Raw genomic sequence first — 21,159 nt, 5'->3', positions numbered from 1 at the left:
TTTTGCTTTTGATACTGGTTACTTTGATTATCTCAACTACAAAAAAAACACCCAACAACAAAAGAGGAGGAATATGTGCATCTCTGCAGTGACCAGTCATACTTAGCCATACTTTTATACAGATATGAAACAGTCATATTAATTAATCTCCAAGTGATATTTAATAAAGGACAGCAAGAACTTCAACTTGTAAAAGGCACGTTACTGAGTTTGTCAGATTAAGAAGTATGGTGTAAAGCTTAAAGTACTAGAAATTAATGTCAAGTATATTGAATTCTACAAAACATACTGAAATGCTTAGCAATTTACATAACAATGATAATCTAAAACAACGGTCCTTTCAGATTTAACTCAAAAAAGTTTATACTGGTTAGTTGGTTCATTTTCACATAATTCCTAGTTTTATCACACTTTTTAAAAAAACAAAACAACACACGGGGAGGCTAAAGAAAAATTTTACATGGTCTGAGATTGACTCATAAACTTTAAACATCTAGGGCCAGGAACATCTCAACATCTAGGACAAAATCGAGCCTGCTCACATCAGAGTAGGTTTGAATACCCAGTCCAAATTCTCCCGCGGCTGTTTTGCTCTAGGGTAAATTCACCACCCTGGCAAAAAATTAAAAATTAAAAAAAATCGGAGCCTAGAACACAGTCGGTTTGTTCTCTGGGGTTCTAGACCTACTGCTCCCAGCAGCCCGGGCAGTGACTGCACACACACCCAGCCACATCCTCTTGGGTTTCCAGTTAAATAAGCCCAGGCTCACTATCAGTCCAGCTTGAAACTTGGAGGCTGTGTTTTGGTGCCAAACCCAAGCTGGTCTCTGCCCATTGCAGACTTCTGAACTTTGGAACAGAGGCATGAGGGACTTGGCCCAAATCAAATCCGACAGAACAGAACAGATCAACGACAAAACAAGAGAAACCATGACCCAATACATGAAGTCCTGTGCCTTCATGTTCACCCCTGACATCTTTTCCAATGCCACCACTATGCAGAAGGCACCCATCAGATGCCTTTCAAGCCCACTAAATATTCATTCATTCAATAGTATTTATTGAGCACTTACTATGTGCAGAGCACTGTACTAAGCGCTTGGAATGTACAAGTCGGCAACAGTTAGAGATGATCCCTACCCAATGACGAGCTCACAGTCTAAAATAATGCTGTCCAATCACTCCTCAATTCCTTCTACTATGAGAACTTGTGTCCTTTTAGAGAACTGAAAACAATGTTAATATATTTTTTCAAGTGGTACGTTTTTCTTCTTCATAATTCCAGAGCCAAAAAGGGAGAAATAATACTTAAGTACCTTTCACAGGTTTCTAAAAATAGTGCACTATTCAAAGTAAACAAAAGATGATTCTTGATCACAGACCTCAGAGAAGTTAAAACCAGACTGAAAAAAGTACTGACTAGAGATGTAGGAGAAATCCAGGGCTTTGATCAAAGGACATTTGCAAGATTCACAAAATACCCATAAGATGAAATTGAAGAACATTTATTCTGAATTGCCTTTCCCCACATTCAGATTCCAGATACATTTCAGGGTATTTTACTAAGCAGGGGCAAAAGAGATGAGCAGGTGAGTCCTGGGAAACATGAGCTAGGAGAAGGCGGGTGGCCAGGTAACAGTAAACCTCTTTAGGCAGTGGGAACCCCATGCAGTCAGGTGACTGGTTACTTTCTATCAACTCTCAGCACAGCGATTTCTTTTCTTTTAAATCTATCAGATGGAACATGAGATGAAAGGAAATCAATTCAAATTGGCTTAGTTTGGAAAAAAAATGACGGCGGCCAGTTCTTAAACCAGAAAATGCATCCAGGACAGTTACGTTCCTATATATTATCACATTCTATAGAAATGAAGCCCTTTAACTTAAAAAATGAAAACATATGGAAAGTTTCTCCCCCCTAAATAAACTGTTTTGAAAAGACTGATGAGAAACAATTTTGACGATATAAAGACCTTCAGAAATATTATCTGACTGCTTTGCCAGCTAGCCAGACATCCTAACCCACTGGAATTGAAAGGAAAGGCAGCCTCCTTTTTTATTTAAATTAAGAAAAGGCATGTTGCCTTTTCAGATCTTACCTTGAAGTGCTTGAGGATAGTCTCCCGTTGTACATACAACTCGGCAAAAACGTTAAGGCTTCTGAAAAACTGGAAAAGGTCCCCTTTCTCTTCTGCCCTGAAGGAACAAAAGATACCCAGTTAAATCAATCAATAAATGGTCTTTTTGGGAGCACTTAATGGGTCCACAGCACTAAGTGTGTGGGAGAGTACGATACAGTAGAGTTGGTAGACACAATCCCTGTCCACAAAGAGCTTACAGTCCAAAGGGAGAGATAGACATTAAAATAATTTACAGATATGTACACAAAAACATAAATAATTATTTCTCAATAATAATGCAAAGTAGAGTTTATGCTAAATAACCTTTCACACGTGAGAGACTCTTTGCCCTTTGCCATGTACCCTTGAGGTTCTGCTGGATTGAAAACTGTGGGACTGAAAATTCTGCAAGACTGAAAAATCACACCATCTCCCTCCTACCATTCCCCTCCAAACTCCTTGAACAAGTTGCCTATACCCGCTGTCTCATTCAATCGTATTTGAGCGCTTACTGTGTGCAGAGCACTGTACTAAGCACTTGGAAAGTATAATTCGGCAACAAATAGAGACAATCCGTACCCAACAAAGGGTCTCGAGTTTCTCTCCTCCAGTTTTTTACTTGACCCCCTCCAATCTGACTTTCATCCCCTTCACTCCACAGAAACCGCCCTCTCAAAGGTCACAGATGATCTCTACCCTAACCCAATCCTCTTCTCCCTCTCAGCTGCCTTCAATACTGTCGACCACAACATCCAACCTCAGCTTTACTGACACAGTCCTCTCCTGGTTCTCCTCCTGTCTCTCTGGCCCCTCGTTCTCAGTCTCTTTCGAGAGTTCCTCCTCTGCCTCCCACCTCCTAACTGTGGGGGTCCATCAAGGTTCAGTTCTGGGTCCCCTTCTATTCTCCATCTACACCCACTCCCTTGGAGAACTCATTCGCTCCCATGACTTCAACTATCACCTCTATGCGGATGATTCCCAAATCTCCATCTCCAGACCTGACCTCTCCTTCTGTGCAGTCTCACATCTTCCCCTGCCTTCAAGACATCTCTACTTGGATGTCGTGCCGTCATCTCAAATTTAACATGCCCTTACCACTGCCATCAAAGCATTCAATCACCTCGTACCCCACTACCTCACCTCCCTACTCTCCTTCTGCAACCCAGCCCACACATATCGATTCCCTAATGCCTTCTCACTGTACCTCGATCTTGTCCATCTCACTGCCGACCTCTCACCCATATCCTGCCTCTGACCTAACACCGTCCCTTTTTGAATGACAAACAATTATTCTCTACCCCTTTCAAAACCTTATTGAAGGCATATCTCCTCCAAGAGGCCTTCCTTGACTAAGCCCTCATTTCTTTTTCTTCCACTCCTGTGTCGCCCTGACTCGCTCCCTGTATTAATAGTAATAGTAATAATAATGATGGTATTTGTTAAGCGCTTACTATGTGCAAACACTGTACTAAGCGCCGGGGCGGTTACAAGCAAATGGGGTTGGATACGGTCCCTGTCCCACATGAGGCTCACAGTCTCAATCCTCATTTTACAGATGAGATAACTGAGGCCCAGAGAAGCAAAGTGACTTGCCCAAGGTCACAAAGCAGGCAAGTGGCAGAGCAAGAATTAGAACCCATGACCTTCTGACTCCCAGCCCCGTGCTCTATCCACTACACCACACTGCCTCTCTATTCATTCATTCATTCAATAGTATTTATTGAGCACTTACTATGTGCAGAGCACTGTACTAAGCGCTTGGAATGAACAAGTCGGCAACAGATACAGTCCCTGCCGTTTGACAGGCTTATGGTCTAATCAGGGGAGATGGACAGACGAGAACGATGGCAATAAATAGAGTCAAGGGGAAGAACATCTCGTAAAAACAACGGCAACTAAATAGAATCAAGGCGATGTACAATTCATTAACAAAATAAATAGGGTAATGAAAATATATACAGTTGAGCAGACAAGTACAGTGCTGAGGGGATGGGAAGGGAGAGGGGGAGGAGCAGAGGGAAATGGGGGGAAAAGAGGGTTAAGCTGCGGAGAGGTGAAGGTGGGGCGGTAGAGGGAGTAGAGGGAGAAGGGGAGCTCAGTCTGGGAAGGCCTCTTGGAGGAGGTGAGTTTTAAGTAGGGTTTTGAAGAGGGGAAGAGAATCAGTTTGGCGGAGGTGAGGAGGGAGGGCGTTCCAGGACCGCGGGAGGACGTGGCCCAGGGGTCGACGGCGGGATAGGCGAGACCGAGGGACGGTGAGGAGGTGGGCGGCGGAGGAGCGGAGCGTGCGGGGTGGGCGGTGGAAAGAGAGAAGGGAGGAGAGGTAGGAAGGGGCAAGGTGATGTAGAGCCTCGAAGCCTAGAGTGAGGAGTTTTTGTTTGGAGCGGAGGTTGATAGGCAACCACTGGAGGTGTTTAAGAAGGGGAGTGACATGCCCAGATCGTTTCTGCAGGAAGATGAGCCGGGCAGCGGAGTGAAGAATAGACTGGAGCGGGGCAAGAGAGGAGGAAGGGAGATCAGAGAGAAGGCTGACACAGTAGTCTAGCCGGGAAATAACGAGAGCCCGTAGCAGTAAGGTAGCCGTTTGGGTGGAGAGGAAAGGGCGGATCTTGGCGATATTGTAAAGGTGAAACCGGCAGGTCTCGGTAACGGATAGGATGTGTGGGGTGAACGAGAGAGACGAGTCAAGGATGACACCGAGATTGCGGGCCCGAGAGACGGGAAGGATGGTCGTGCCATCAACGGTGATAGGGAAGTCTGGGAGAGGACCAGGCTTGGGAGGGAAGATGAGGAGCTCAGTCTTGCTCATGTTGAGTTTTAGGTGGCGGGCCGACATCCAGGTGGAGACGTCCCGGAGGCAGGAGGAGATGCGAGCCTGAAGGGAGGGGGAGAGGACAGGGGCGGAGATGTAGATCTGCGTGTCATCTGCGTAGAGATGGTAGACAAAGCCGTGAGAGCGAATGAGTTCACCTAGGGAGTGAGTGTAAATGGAGAACAGAAGAGGGCCAAGAACTGACCCTTGAGGAACTCCAACAGTTAAAGGATGGGAGGGGGAGGAGGAGCCCGCGAAGGAGACCGAGAATGACCGGCCAGAGAGATAAGAGGAGAACCGGGGGAGGACGGAATCCCTGAAGCCAAGGTGAGATAAGGTATGGAGGAGGAGGGGATGGTTGACAGTGTCAAAGGCGGCAGAGAGGTCAAGGAGGATTAGAATGGAGTAGGAGCCATTGGATTTGGCAAGAAGGAGGTCACGGGTGACCTTAGAGAGAGCTGTCTCGGTAGAGTGGAGGGGACGGAAGCCAGATTGGAGGGGGTCCAGGAGAGAATGGGAGTTAAGGAATTCTAAGCAGCGATTGTAGACGACTTGTTCTAGGATTTTGGAAAGGAAGGGTAGTAGGGAGATAGGGCGATAACTGGAGGGGGAAGTGGGGTCAAGAGCGGGTTTTTTTAGGATGGGGGAGACGTGGGCATGTTTGAAGTCACTGGAGATTGAGTGGTTAAAAATAGAAGTTAAGGAAGGGAGGAGGGCAGGGGCGATGGTTTTAATAGGGTGAGAGGGAATGGGGTCCGAGGCGCAGGTGGAGGGGGTGGCATTTGCGAGGAGAGAGGAGATCTCCTCTGAGGATACTGCAGGGAAGGATGGAAAAGTAGGGGAGAGGGTTGGTGGGGGGGAGGGGAGAGGCGGAGGGGTGACTTTGGGGAGCTCAGACCTGATTGTGTTGATTTTTGTGATGAAATAGGTGGCCAGATCATTGGGGGTGAGACCCCTGCCTCCAGCCCCACAGCACTAATGAACAGATCCGTATTTTATTTCTTTACATTAATGTCCATCTCCCCCTCTACTGTACTCTCGTTGTGGGCAGGGAAGATGTCTGTTATACTGTTGGGCTGTACTCTCCCAAATGTACAGTAATAATAATAATAATAATAATAATTATGGTATTTAAGTGCTTACTATGTGCCAAGCACTGTTCTAAGCACTGGGGTAGATACAAGGTAATCAGGTTGTCCCTCGTAGGGCTCACAGTCTTAATCCCCATTTTACAGATGAGGTAACTGAGGCACAGAGAAGTTAAGTGACTTGCCCAAAGTCACACAGCTGACAAGTGGCAGAGCTGGGATTATTCATTCATTCATTCAATAGTATTTATTGAGCGCCTACTATGTAGAACCCATGACCTCTGACTCCCAAGCCCAGGCTCTTTCCACTGAGCCACGCTGCTTCAGATCAATATATCCAATGAGGATATATGTATTACTGCCCCACTGGTGGCATGCCAAGGATAATACTTTCCCCATAATATTTTTTTCAAGCTTCTTGGGATCGTCCCATGAAGATTTGGCTAGTCAAAAACATTCACAAAGCAAAATATCTTCTAAGGAACTGAAGGGTCTGGATAGGAGGGATTTCTAAATGTATGTTGACAGTGCGTGCAAAATAGGGACTAAAAGGATCGTACCAAATGGGTTTGGGAAAGTAAATAACGGTGTCCCATTCCTACTCGGTGAATATGCCAAACAACAGCTTGTTATTGCTGATACCACCTTAGGATGCCAAATAAGAGAAACAAATATTATGCCTGAGCCCTAGCTCTAGATCACATTGGTAGCGTAGAGCTCTGGGCATTCAATGTCATATTTATGGAGTGCTTTCTGTGTGCAGAGCACTGTACTAAACGCTTGGGAGAGCACAATACAACAAATTCCCTGCCCACAACGAGCTTAAAGTCTAGAAGATGTGAGGACTTAGTCTTTCCTAACCTGGCTTACCTTCCTGAACGTTGGTACCCTATATATCTATAATTCTATATATTTATATTGATGCTATTGATGCCTGTTTACTTGTTTTGTTGTCTGTCTCCCCCCTTCTAGACTGTGAGCCCGTTGGTGGGTGGGGACTGTCTCTATTTGTTGCTGAATTGTACTTTCCAAGCGCTTAGAACGGTGCTCTGCACACAGGAAGCGCTCAATAAATACGATTGCACAAATGAATGACTATTTACTTTATGTTTTAGGAATAATTAGGTGAAGTATTTAGCTATCTTCTTTTAATGGAGAATTACAAAAGAGAAATGTGATTGTACGATGAAGGGTAAAAGCCTGAACCACAGGCCGAAAAGTGAACCAAAGTCATACGGGGCGGTGTCTACGTTGCAGAGTAGATGACCAAAACGGCAAAGAAACTGGGGGGGTGGGGGGGAGAGAGATTCAAAGCAGTCTGCTGAAGGAGAAAAAAAGCCAAAGTAATCATCAGATTGAGCCTCAGGCAAAGCTTTGAGAAAGACGTTGACCATTTCTTCCCCAAAACAATTAGTTCATGATGTGCTGACATCCACTCTGTAACATGAAGCTGAAAAGGGACAAAGGGGTTTATATAAGCCCTCTGAAAACTAACCATCTCTGGGCTCCCGTCTCGGGGTTGATTTACGTAGTGTTTTGGTGTCACGTCCACTGTGAGCCACGCAGGGGTTAGAAGACTGATTGGGAAGAAAATGCATATGTTTTCATATTTCCCTGCCACACATCCACATCCCTGGCAGAAATTTACCAATCCTGGCCTTGGAAGATGTGAGAGATGAGGTGGTCAGAGTTCTCATTCAGATTCAGTTAAGTGAAGAGCCTTCACCAACATCGTCAATGACGCTAAAATAGGGGGTAACAAGAATTCTTGCAAATGTCTGCAGACTGTGTGTATACCAGCGCTCTAGGGGGAACTTCAACACCTAACCTTCGAAAAGCTGCATGGCACAGTGGATAGAACAAGGGCCTGGGAGTCAGAAGGTCACGGGTTCTAATCCCGACTCTGCCGCTTGTCTGCTGTGTGACCATGGGCAAGTCACTTCACTTCTCTGAGCCTCAGAGGCCTCATCTGTAAAATGGGGACTGAGACTGTGAGCCCCATGTGGGATGGGGGACCATGTCCAGCCGGATTTGCTTGTATCCACCCCAGCGCTTAGAACAGTGCCTGGCACACAGTAAGCACTTAAATGCCATAATTATTATTCTTTCAACTAACCCGCCGCCATGACCACTCCAAGGACTTTTGCTTGTTAATCAGAAATTTCCTCAGTATGTCCTGTACACAATCTGCAGTTGGCTCACACCTTGACCCCTTCCCCTCAAAGCGCCTTAGAACATACCTGATGTGACAAGACTAAGGCTCATACATCATTTTCAATGGATGATGCCATCATATGGCCTGAAGCATGGAGACCAGGATACCAAAGAACTGGGTTTTTTTTTTAAGGGTATTTGCTAAGCGCTGTGTGTCAGGCATTGTACTAAACATTGGAGTGGATTTAAGGTAATCGGGTTGGACAGAGTCCCTGCCCCACATGGGGCTCACAGTCTTAATCCCCATTTTACAGATGAGGTAACTGAGGCAGACAGAAATGAAGTGACTCACCCCAAATCACTCAGCAGGCAAGTGTCAGAGTTGGAATTTGAACCCAGGTCCTACGGACACCCAGGCCCATGCTCTACGCACTAGACTACCTCGCTTCTGTTGGGCAGTCTGCCGTCAGTGTGGCCGATAAATATTTTATATGCTTTGTCTTAGCAGAAAAAAAAAATTATAGAAATTTCGGTCTTGGGTTGAGCTTATTAATAATACTCAAAATAGAATGGAATGGAGAAGTCAGCTTCAAGGATTTACTATTCACCTGAATCTTGCACATGAGTGGGTGAAGAGATCCCCTTACTCCTTAACTCCTAGCAAGTGAACTGGATCTTCAAATGTCAATAGTATCACCAGAATGGGAACATATTTTCTCCCGCTTATTGGCACAATTCGTGGCCTGGGCGGATAATGGGATTGAGGGAACGTTCATGAGTTGGTCTCTATCACGACATTGTGGTTCACCATACAGTCACAGAGTACCTAAATGGTCATCGTCATATCTGCCAGACCTGTTCTCTACCTGTTCTCCTTCCCTCTTTGACCGTGAGCCCCTTGTGGGACAGGGACTGTGTGTCTGACCTGTCTTGTATCTACCCCAGTGCTTAGTACAGTGCTGGGCGCAGTGTAAGCGCTTAACAAAACCCACTATTATTAGCTGCCATCAGAAATCATTCAAGATTATGAAATCCCAGTTAATTAACCTCATCCAAATTTTCATATGGCTTAATGGCTTGCCCCAAACTATCACCATCATTTCAGTCTTTGCAAGTTAAGACTGGGAGAGAGAGGAATGAAAAGGTCTAAAAAATGTCTGGCATGCATACAGATCTGAATTGAATATTTCGTTTTACAGAGCGGTTCACATAAAAACAAGTATTCACAGGGGGTTGAAAGCTGAAAGGAAGCCACGATTCCATCACCTTGCTCTCCATCCCCTTGCCCCCTCCCACCTCACCTCCCTTCTCTCCTTCTCCAGCCCAGTCCGTACACTACACACTTCAGGTGCTAACCTCCTCACTGTGCCCGTTCTCGTCTGTTCCCCCCCGTCGACCCCTGGCCCACGTCCTACCTCTGACCTGGAATGCCCTCCCTCCTCACATCCGCCAAACTAACACACTTCCCCCCTTCAAAGCCCTACTGAAAACTCTACTCCTCCAGGAGGCCTTCCCAGACTGAGCCCCCCTTTTCCTCTGCTCCTCCTCCCCACCGCCCCGACTCCCTCCCTCTGCTCTACCTCCCTCCCCCCACAGCACTTGTGTATATATGTACGTATTTATTATTCAATTAATTGAATTAATGATGTGTATATATCTTTAATTCTATTTATATCTATACTAATGATGCCTGTCTACTTGTTTTGTTTTGTTGTCTGTCTCCCTCCTTCTAGTCTGTGAGCCCGTTGTTGGGTAGGGATTGTCTCTATCTGTTGCCAAATTGTACTTTCCAAGCCCTTAGCATGGTGCTCTGCACACAGTAAGCACTCAATGAATGCAACTGAATGAATGACAACCATGAGGAAAAAACAACTATGTTTTAAAAAAGTCTTTTTTATCAGTTTCAAGACATCGTCAGATTTCCAGTGTGCTGATTTTACCAACCCAAGTTTTGCTAACTATTTGTAAGTCACTCAATTGAGACAAATATAACTATTACTTAGGCAATAATAAGCATTTATCGAATGCCTGTGTGCCAAGCACCGTATTAAGACCTTGGGAAAATACAGATTCTAAAAGGTTAAAAGGAATAGGCAGATCTTAAGCTGTACTTTTTTGAGGAAAGAGTCTAGCAAAAGGTAAAATTTTTTTAGAAAACTAACATCCTCTTTGGATTATGGGCAAATTTAAGATGGCAAAAACTTTTGGGGAAATAAACCACTTACTCCCGTCTCACTGCAATTTCTATGTTACTTTGGAGCACTCAACTTCAGACTGAAGTTGGTTGCAAATTTGTATTCAAAAGTGCAGCACAAGCAATTATGTGAAAATGTAGGCAGGCCAGAAACAAGCCTATCTCCTGCAATTTTCTTAGTGTTCCAAAACAGAGGCTATCCTTTAAAAAGGTAGCTTCCATTACATTTTGTTCATTTCACAAGAGAAATGATTTTTTCCAAGTGTTATAACCAGATCCCTGGCTTTGTTTGCACAGAGAACCAAATATCAAAATAACGCCCCATTTTTAAACCTCCATTTAACACAATAAACAGATGACATTATTCAACATGTGACGGCTAAGTTGATCCAAGAATGAGCAGAAGCCTTCACTCAAGTGCCACTTCTAAAAGATCCCACTGGTTTTTTCCCCCATTTCACTTGTGTACGGCTTGCAAAAAAAAACCCAAACAAAAGCGTATAGATGACAACCCCTCACCAAATAAGCATATTCTCTATTTTTCAGAAAATAAAAGGCTTATTTTACATAGTACACTGGATTCTCCACCTAGACAGACATAAAAAACAACTAATGACCTTTACAGCTGTGGTAAGAAAGACGTCTTTGTGTATACTTTTTTCCAAGCTAATTCCATGCATTAATATAATCCAGATGGGTTGTTTCACAAAATGCTGGCACTGGTGTATTCTCAGATTTCAACTTAGCATGGAAACTAAAAGATACACAAACATTTCTTTCTCAATAATGAAAAAAAAAGGCACATAGGGAGAATAAGAAAGGAAATGGAGAAAGATAGTCTGTTATTCCTAAAAGTAAACAAAGTCCTAGGGTCTTTGAAATTCAGAGGCAATCTCACTAAAATTTTCATAGATTCAGTAAAATACTGCAGCAGCTTGGCCTAGTGGATAGAGTATGGGTCTGAGAGTCAGAGGACCTGGGTTCTAATCCCAGCTGGGCCACTTGCCTGCTGGGTGAACTTGGGCAAGTCACTTCACTTCTCTGGACCTCAGTTTCCTCATCTGTAACATGGGGAATCGATATCCGTCCTTTCGTCTAAGTAGGCTGAAAGTCCTATACGGAACGGGGACTGTGTCCAACCAGATTAACTTCTATCTACCCCAGTGCTTAGTACAGTGCTCGGCCCGTAGTAGGCACTTAAATGCCATAATTATTTTAATTATTATTATGAGGAGAGAGAGCCCTCACTGTGTGAAAGCAGAGTACAAGGGAGGAAACCTTGACCACTTAGACTAAAGAAGAGAAAAATGCAGGGCAATTATGGGACAGAAGAGCTCCTGCTCTTCCCTTCATTCAATCATATTTATTGAGCGTTTACTGTGGGCTAAGCGCTTGGAAGAGTGCAATATAACAGTAAACAGACACATTCCCTGCCCACGACGAGCTTACCCTTAGGGTTTCATATCTCCCCCCAAGGGGGATGCCTCAGTGCGTGCCCCTCTGATCCTCCGCAAAATAATTCCACGGCTTCCCGAGCCTGAAGATGCTTCCCATCTTCAAAGCCTTTCAAAAATCACAGCTCCTCCAAGAGGTATTCCCTGATTCAGGCCTCATTTCCCTGATTCACCCTCCCTTCTGCGTCACTTATCTTGGTTAAGTACTTACTTGAGTAGGTGCTCCCTAAACACTTTGAGACTCATCCCACCACAGCTTCACAACACTTACCTCTTCTCTGCTCTTATACTCTGCTGCTGCTTCTAGCTTTAATTTTTCTGAACATTAGTCTCCCCCAGCAGATGCTAAGTGTCTTGAGGGAAGGGGTTGTGTTTACCAACTCCACTGTATTGTTCTCTTATTATTATCATTACTAAGTGCCATCGAGTCGTTTCTGATTCGCAGTGGATATATATATATTTTCTCCGGAAGGTCCCATCTTCTGCCATAATCCGTAACCTCGCTAACGGTTCTTCCGTGATCGTTGTTAAGGTTTCTATCCATCTACCTGCTGGTCTGCCGCTTCCACGTTACTACAGTTCTCTGCACGCGTGGGTTGACTGAAAAATCGAATGGGTGGAAGCTTGCAAGGAAGCGGCATGGCCTACTCAACTCAACTCACCGGCTCCCCATCCCTTCATCGATCTCATACCACTAACCCACAGCCCTGGCTCACCTCCACAGTCAGCTTCCTTTGCTCTTGCCCACGAGCCGCAGAGCGCTGCTGGCGGAAAACTGGGTATCAGGCCGGGGCTCTTCCAGCTCCAATTTATCCTTATGGGCTTTAACTCTGCCCTCTCTTCTGTCCGGCAAAATGATTTCTCCATCCTTATTGACACCCATACCTATTGCCCTTCCCAGTTGTTCCAGATGTTTAACTCCCTCCTCAAATGCTGTCGTCCCCTGCCCCGTTCCCCCATCTCTCACTCCCAATGACCGGGCCATCTAGTTTCAATTTTCTCAATAAAGTATCAAGAGTTACCTCCCCAAAATCTCCCATCCCTCCCTCCGCCTGCCCCTCCTTCAACTCTCCCATCTTTCCCAGCAGTATCTCAAGAAGAGCTCACCTGCCGTCCCTCAAAATCCACCCCCTCCACCTGTACTTCCAACCACATCCCTTCACACCTTATCAAAACACTTTTCTCCAGAAACATTCAATGTTTCCCTACTCCTGAAGGACCTCCAGTGGTTGCTCATCCACCTTCACGTCCAACAGAAACTCCTCACCAGCGGCTTCAAAGCACATAATAATAATTATGGTACTTGTTAAGTGCTTACTGTGTGCAAAGTACTGTTTCTAAGCGCTGGGGTAGATACAAGGCAATCAGGTTGGATGCAGTCCCTGTCTCACATGGAGCTTGCGCTCTTAATCCCCATTTTACAGATGAGGTAACTGAGCAGAGAAGTGAAGTGACTTGCCCAAGGTCACATAGACAAGTGGCGGAGCCGGGATTAGAACTCATGATCTTCTGACTCCTAGGCTCATGCTCTATCCACTACGCCATGCTGCTTCTCCCTGCTTCCTACCTCACCTCGCTACTCTCCTACTACAACCCAACCCGCACACTTCGCTCTTCTAATGTCAACTTAATCACTGTACCTAAATCTTTGTCTCTCGCCCCCCACATCCTTCTTCTAGCCTGGAATGCTCTCCCTCTTCATACCCGACAGTGACTCTCCCTCTCTTCAAACCTTATTAAAAGGCCCATCTCCTCCAAGAGGCCTTCCCTGACTAAACCCTCATTTCTTTTTCTTCCGCTCCCTTCTGCATCACCCTGACTTCCTCCCTTTATTCACCCCACAACTCCTAGCCCCGAGTACTTCTATAATTTCTCTCTGTTAATATCTGTGTCCCCCTCTAAACTGCAAACTCTTTGTGGGCAGGGAATGTGTCTGTTGTAGTGTACTCTCCCAAGTGTTTAGTACAGTGCTCTGCACACAGTAAGTGCTCAATAAATAATAATAATAATAATGATGGTATTTGTTAAGCGCTTACTATGTGCCGAGCACTGTTCCAAGCGCTGGGGTAGATACAGGATAATCAGGTTGTCCCACTTGAGTCTCACAGTCTTCATCTCCATTTTACAGATGAGGTAACTGAGGCACGGAGAGGTGAAGTGACTTGCCCAAAGTCACACAGCTGACAGGTGGCGGAGCCGAGATTAGAACCCATGACCTCTAACTCCTAAGCCCGGGGTCTTTCCAATTGATTGAGAAGGGTTCTAATCCCAGCTCTTCCACTCATCTGGCGTGTGACCTTGGGCAAGTCACTTAATTTCCCTGTGCCTTGGTGACCTCATCTGTAAAGTGGGGATGAAGACTGTGAGCCCCATGTAAAGCTGTCATGGGCAGGGAACTTGTCTGCTAATTCTGTCGTATTGTACTCTCCCAAGTGCTTAGTACAGTGCTCTCCATATAGTAAGCGCTCAATAAATACCATTAATTAACCTTGTATCCACCCCAGGGCTTAGTACGGTACCTGGCACATAGTAGTGACACAATTTAAAATATCATAAAAAGGTACCAAGACCACATCCCTGGCTCTGGAACAAAGGTACCATAGCCCCGGTCACGTCTCCTGTGGTATAAAATCTCTAATCAGGGAAATTCTTCAATATCCTTTGGAAAATCGCCTCTATTTAATCTGAAATATCAAAAGAGTTTCACAAGCGTTTAGCCTAAACTTTCCTTCTTTGGACTAGAATCTATTACATTTGGTCCCCTCTTCAGGGGACATGGCAAATAGCCTCAGCCTTCTCCTATTCAGAATAGAGACATCTTTTTCAGTTTCAGAGATGAATGTTTCTAGTCGCCTTCTCATCACGCTCACTGCTCCTCTTTATATCTGGTGGATGCTAGACAAATACTAACTGACCTGGCTTCCGTCCCCTCCACTCCACCGAAACTGCCCTTTCAAAGGTCACCCACGACCCCCTTCTTGCCAAATCCAATGGCTCCTACTCTATCCTAATCCTCCTCGACCTCTCAGCCACCTTTGACACTGTCGACCATCCCCTTCTCCTCCACACCTTATCTCACCTTGGCTTCACGGACTCCGTCCTCTCCCGCTTCTCCTCTTATCTCTCTGGCCGGTCATTCTCGGTCTCCTTCGCGGGCTTCTCATCCCCCTCCCATCCTCTAACTGCTGGGGTTCCTCAGGGTCAGTCCTTGGCCCTCTTCTGTTCTCCATCTACACTCACTCCCTTGGTGAACTCATTAGCTCCCACGGCTTCAACTATCATCTCTACGCAGATGACTCCCAGATCTACATCTCCCCTGTTCTCCCCCCGTCCCTCCAGGCTCGTATCTCCTCCTGCCTCCAGGACATCTCCACCTGGATGTGCGCCCGCCACCTAAAGCGCAACATGTCTAAAACTGAGCTCCTTATCTTCCCTCCCAAACCCTGTCCTCTCCCTGACTTGCCTGTCACCGTGGGCGCCATCCTTCCCATCTCACAGGCCCACAACGTCGGTGTCATCCTTGACTCAGCTCTGTTATTCACCCTACACATCCAATCTATCACCAACACCTGCCAGACTCACCTTCACAATATCGCCAAGATCCGCCCTTTTCTCTCCATCCAAACTGCTACCTTGCTGGTACAAGCTCTCATAATATCCTGACTGGATTACTGTGTTGGCCTCCTCTCCGATTTCCCTTCCTCCTGTCTCTCCCCGCTCCAGTCTATTCTTCATTCCGCTGCCCGGATCATCATCCTACAGAAAGGCTCTGGGCATGTCACTCCCCTCCTCAAAAACCTCCAGCGGTTGCCTATCAACCTTCACATGAAACAAAACTCCTCACTCTTGGCTTCAAAGCTCTCCATCACCTTGCCCCCTCCTGCCTCACCTCCCTTCTCTCCTTCTACTGCCCACCCCGTACACTCCGTTCCTCTGCTACTCACCTCCTCACCGTCCCCCATTCGCGCCCATCCCGCAGTCGGCCCTGGCCCACGTCCTCCCACTGTCCTGGAAGGCCCTCCCTCCTCACCTCTGCCAAACTAACCCTCTTCCCCTCGTCAAAGCCCTACTGAGAGCTTACCTCCTCCAGGAGGCCTTCCCAGACTGAGCCCTCCCGTTCCCTCTGCTCCTCCTCCCCTCCCCATTCCCCCTTCTCCCGCCATCTGTTCTTCCCCCTTTCCCTCCCCACAGCACTGTGCATATTTGTCTATATTATTACTCTATTTTGTTAATGATGTGTATATATCTACGATTCTATTTATCTTGATGATATTTACGCCAGGCTACTTGTTTTGTTTTATTCTGTTTTGTTTTGCCGTCTGTATCCCCCGTTTAGACTGTGAGCCTGTTGTTGGGCAGGGATTGTCTCTATCTGTTGCCGAATTGTACATTCCAAGCGCTTATTACAGTGCTCTGCACAATAGTAAGCGCTCAATGAATACGATTGACTAAATACTGACAAGAATTCCTTCATCTCTACCCAGTTTTATGCCCCAGCCTGGATATAGTAATAATAGTAATTAACCAGTTGGGGGGTTCCATGCACCCAATTAAGCACTTGGGAGCAGCGTGGCTCAGTGGAAAGACCCCAGGCTTGGGAGTCAGAGGTCATGGGTTCTAATCCCAGCTCCTCCACCTGTCAGCTGTGTGACTTTGGGCAAATCACTTAACTTGTCTGTGTCTCAGTTACCTCATCCAGAAAATGGGGATTAAGACTGTGAGCCCCACGTGGGACAACCTGATTACGTTGTATCCCCCCCCCCAGCGCTTAGAACAGTCCTTGGCACATAGAGAGAAGGGAGGTGAGGTAGGAGGGGGCAAGGCGATGGAGAGCTTTGAAGCCAAGAATGAGGAGTTTTTGTTTTGTGCGAAGGTTGATAGGCAACCACTGGAGGTTTTTGAGGAGGGGAGTGACATGCCCAGAGTGTTTCTGTAGGAAGATGATCCGGGCAGCGCTTCACAAATGCCATCATTATTATTATTACAAAACAAAACAAGGAAAGACACATAAAAATAATTGTAAACTAAGTAATCTAAACAAATACTTGAATGTACAACCGACTAAACATATACATAAACATGCAGAGGATGGATATAAATAAGGATATAGGTAGAGAGATGGCTGATGGATCTGTATGAATTGGGGTGCTGGGAATTAATCAGGGAGTCAGAAGGACCCGGTTTCTACTCCCGGCTCTGCAACTTGTCTGCTGTGTGATTCTGGGCATGTCACTTGATTTCTCTGTGCCTCAGTTACCTCATCTATAAAACTGTGAGCCCTGTGTTGGACAGGGACGGTGTCCAGCCTGATTATCTTATATCTACCCCAGCGCTTAGAACGGTGCCTGTCACATAGTAAGCACTTAACAATAACAACAACAACAACAAAAAAAGGACTCTTGTCCTGAACCCTTTATCCGGAGCCATTTTATTCCCCGCTCAAGACGCACAAGCAATACTTCTGACTTGGGCGAATTTGCCCTCTTTCTGGGAGATGAAAATTGACAAGGACAGTGAAACGCAGAATGCTTTTAGGCTGTACTTGAGAGCTAGAAACTTATTTTTTCCACCGCTTTGACAAGCAGAGAAACAGCCAGTGAGAAAAGTGAGACCAAAGCCTAATCTAAACAGTGAATGAACATAGGTATCTGGGGAGTCAGAAGCCTTTTAAGGAATTGACTCCCAAACTCTAAGCCGGTCCGTCAGTCAGTCATATTTATTGAGCGTTTACTGTGTGCAGAGCACTGTACTAAACGCTCGGGAGAGTACACTACAACAATAAACAGATACATTCCCTGCCCTCAACGAGCTCCCAACAACAGTACAGAATTCAAACTGTAATTTCAAAGGACCGTGCGTGCTTTGTTCCCCAAACTCTCCTTCTGTCTGCATCAGAAGAGCTACGGAGCTAAACAAAAACAAAAATAATTTGAATGGCTCCCTCCTGCCTCTTAATGGCTCATCACGAATAGCTTCTTAATAATAATAATAATGGCATTTGTTAAGCACTTACTACGTGCAAAGCACTGTTCTAAGTGTTGGGAGGATACAAGGTGATCAGGTTGTCCCACATGGGGCTCACAGTCTTCATCTCCTTTTTGCAGATGAGGTAACTGAGGCCCAGAGAAGTGAAGTGACTTGCCCAAGGTCACACAGCCGACAAGCAGTGGAGCAGGGATTAGAACTCCTGACCTCTGACTCCCAAACCCGTGCTCTTTCCACTGAGCCACGCCGCTTCTCTTCTTGCCAGGAGTAATAGTGATATTCATGAGTGGTCAGAATACTCAAGTGAAATCCGACAGCACTGTACGGAGCAGAGAGTGGTGCATAGTATCAGAGGCCACCGAGAGGTCCAGGAGGATTAGGACGGAGTGGAGCTCATTGGATTTGGCTGTGATCAATCAGTGGCATTTATTGGGTGCAGAGCACTCGGGAGAGTACAATGTAATAGAGTTGATAGACAGATCTCCACCCACAGGGGCAGACAGACAATCAAATGAATGACAGATGGGGGAAGATGGCGGGACAGAAGGATAGGTGCCGAAGTGCCGTGGGGCTGCGGGTGGAGTGGATGGTAAGGAGTTTCCGTGTGATGCAGTGATGAAGGGCCAACCATCGGAGGTTTCTGAGGAGTGGGCAGGTTTGGAGACTGAATGGTTAGTCTGGCCCGGAAGCTCCTCCTCTAGACTGTAAGCTCCTTGTGGGCAGGGAGGATGTCTACCAACTCCGTTATATTGTACTCACAGTACCGTACACAGTAAGTGCTCAATAAATACTCGTAATCCATTTGGTAGCAAACCGATTCGGGCAGCAGAGCGAAGTAGGGACTAGAGTGGGGAGAGACAGGAGGTAAGCGAGAAGAAGGGTGCAGCAATCAAGGTGGGATATAAATGCTTGGATCAAGGTGGTAGTGGATTGGATGGGGAGAAAAGGGTGGGTTCTAGAGATGGTGGGGGGGGTAGAAGGGACAGGATATGGTGACTGACCATACGTGGGTTGAAAGATAGAGAGGAATCGTGGCTGACGCCACAGCTATGGGCCTGAGAGACGAGGAGGATGGCGGTGCCGTCTATGGTAATGGGAAAGTCAGGGGGAGGACAGGGTTTGGGTGGGAATATGAGGAGTTCTGATTTGGGCACGATAAGCTTGAGATGTCGGCAGGACAGCCAGGTAGAGATGTCATGAAATCATCTTTGAGGAGATGACTGGTGACTCTGTAGAGCGCAGCTTAAATGGAGTGAAGGGGGTGGAAACCAGACTGTAGAAGGTCGATCTGGTTTCCACCCCCTTCACTCCACTTGAAGTTGGACTCTGCAAAGTCACCAGTCATCTCGTCAAGGAGTTTGGACGGGAATGAGAGCAGGGAGGTGGGGCAATACCTAGAGGGGGCCGTGAGAGGCAGAAAGGCTCTTTTAATATAAGGGAGTCTTTAATAGGTTAGAAGGTAGAGGAAGGTTCCATCCAAGAGAGCAAGGTTGAAGACGGAGATGAGAGGAGAAGACGAGAGCAAATGTTTTTAAGAGGTTTAAGGGGTACAGATCCACAGCCGTAGATGACACGGAAGGGAGGCCGAGTAGGGGAAATGACGGTTCAGCTGGGGAAGGTTGCCTCCGCCGCTTGTCTGCTGTGTGACCTTGGACAAGTCGCTTCACTTTTTCTGAACCTCAGTTACCTCATCTGTAAAATGGGGATTAAGACGGCGAGCCCCATGTGGGACAGGGACCGCGTCCAACCCGATTAGCTTGTATCCACCCTAGCGCTTAGGACAGTACCTGCACATAGTAAATGCTTAACCACTGCCAGAGAAAAATTAAAAAAAAAAAAAAGATGAAAGGGAATGGGGTCAGTGGCACAGGTAGAGTTAAGAGAGCAGGCGGGAAGGGGAAATGAGAAAAGGAAATACCGAAGCAGTGAAAACATGGGGGAGGGACTGTGGAAAGTTCATGCCTGATGTCTCATGCCCATCTGATTGACGAAGTTGGTAGGCTCACTGGGGTTAGGGAGGGCAGTGGGGGTTCATGAGGGAGTTCAAGATTTGGAATAGACGGGGTGACAGCCAGAGAGGGTGGTGAGGTCGAGGAAAGGCTTTTTTTAGTATGGGGGAGACTTAAGTTTGCTCGAAGGGAGAAGGGAAGCATCCAAAGGAGAGTGAGAGGTTGAAGCTAGCAACAGCTGGGTTTATTTTATTTTACTGGGGCTTGGCCTTCTCTGACAACATTCCCAGAAGCCTCTATCATCCAGGTGGCACCTACACGACACTTCCTCATTCCTAAGACTGATGCTCCTGGCCCAGAACTATCCACCCCTTCATCCCAAGACCACCCCAGAGTGCTTTATTAGTGGTAGCTCTGTCAGAGCAGCAGCGGAAGCCACAGCAGCTGGAATAATTAACGTGGCGCTGTTGGCCACCGGGTCTCTGGGCCACCATTTAATAATAATCATTACGTGCCAAACACCTTTCTAAGCACTGGGGTAAATCCAAGGTAATCAGGTTGTCCCACGTGGGGCTCACACGATGAGGGAACTGAGGCACAGAGAAGCCGAGTGGCTTGCCCAAGGTCACACAGCAGACAAGCGGCGGAGCCAGGATTAGAACCCACGGCCTCTGACTCCCAAGCCCGGGCTCTCTCCACTGAGCCGCTCTGCTTCTACCATTTCCTAGTGGCCGACTCCCAGGGGTTCAGCTGAAGGTTAAGCAGGCTGTGGGCTTGGAAACCACATCCCTCCTTCCCTCTCCTCTCCCCCTATCTCCGCGGTGGCCCTGGTGAGGGTGCAGAGTGTGCACCGGGGAAAGGAACCGAGATTCTGTTCAGAGGGGGATTTTATTTTTTTTATGCCAAGTGCCACTAAGCACTGGGGTAGAGACAAGCTAATCAGGCTGGATACAGTCCATAACACCACATGGGGCTCAGGATGTTAATCCCCATTTCGCAGGTGAGGGAACTGAGGCCCAGAGAAGTGAAGTGACTTGCCCAAGGCCACACAGCAGACAAGTGGGCAGAGCTGGGATTAGAACCCAGGTCCTTCTGACTCCTAGGCCCACGCTGCATCTCATCTTCAAAGACGATCCTTCCCCCAGGCATAAAAATAAGGTAGTGTGCCACTGCATTTTACAGTCTTTCCTCAGAATGCACAAAGGAGGATGCCTGTATATTAGTAAAGAGTAACCGTGAATAAAGGTAGGAAAACCTCTTACCTATAAACCAATGGGCTCAATTCAGAATTTTCAACAGATTCCATTATTATACTGAGGTCAAAAATCCGAGATGTCTGATTCTTGTCACTCTAAGAGAGAAATGAGAAATTAAGTCTGAAATGACATTTTGGTTTCTGCAGAAAA

At 46.5% G+C, this 21,159-nt stretch overlaps 1 protein-coding gene across 2 annotated transcripts in view; it reads right to left on the bottom strand.

Moving 5' to 3' along the window:
* Positions 1-21,159, bottom strand: part of LOC103170973 (centromere protein P) — a 267,419-nt gene that overhangs the window by 225,765 nt on the left and 20,495 nt on the right. For both annotated transcript variants that reach the window (XM_039910098.1, XM_029049913.2), the window contains exons 5-6: positions 21,016-21,104; positions 2,100-2,196 (exon numbers count right to left, since the gene is read on the bottom strand). In XM_039910098.1, the coding sequence (XP_039766032.1) occupies positions 2,100-2,196; positions 21,016-21,104 (186 nt within the window). The remainder of the gene's footprint in view (positions 1-2,099; positions 2,197-21,015; positions 21,105-21,159) is intronic.

The sequence above is a fragment of the Ornithorhynchus anatinus genome, chromosome X1 (genome assembly GCF_004115215.2).
Source record: "Ornithorhynchus anatinus isolate Pmale09 chromosome X1, mOrnAna1.pri.v4, whole genome shotgun sequence".
NCBI classification, from domain to species: domain Eukaryota; kingdom Metazoa; phylum Chordata; class Mammalia; order Monotremata; family Ornithorhynchidae; genus Ornithorhynchus; species Ornithorhynchus anatinus.
Note: the sequence above shows the minus strand (reverse complement) of the source record. Positions and strands in the feature narration are given on the sequence as shown.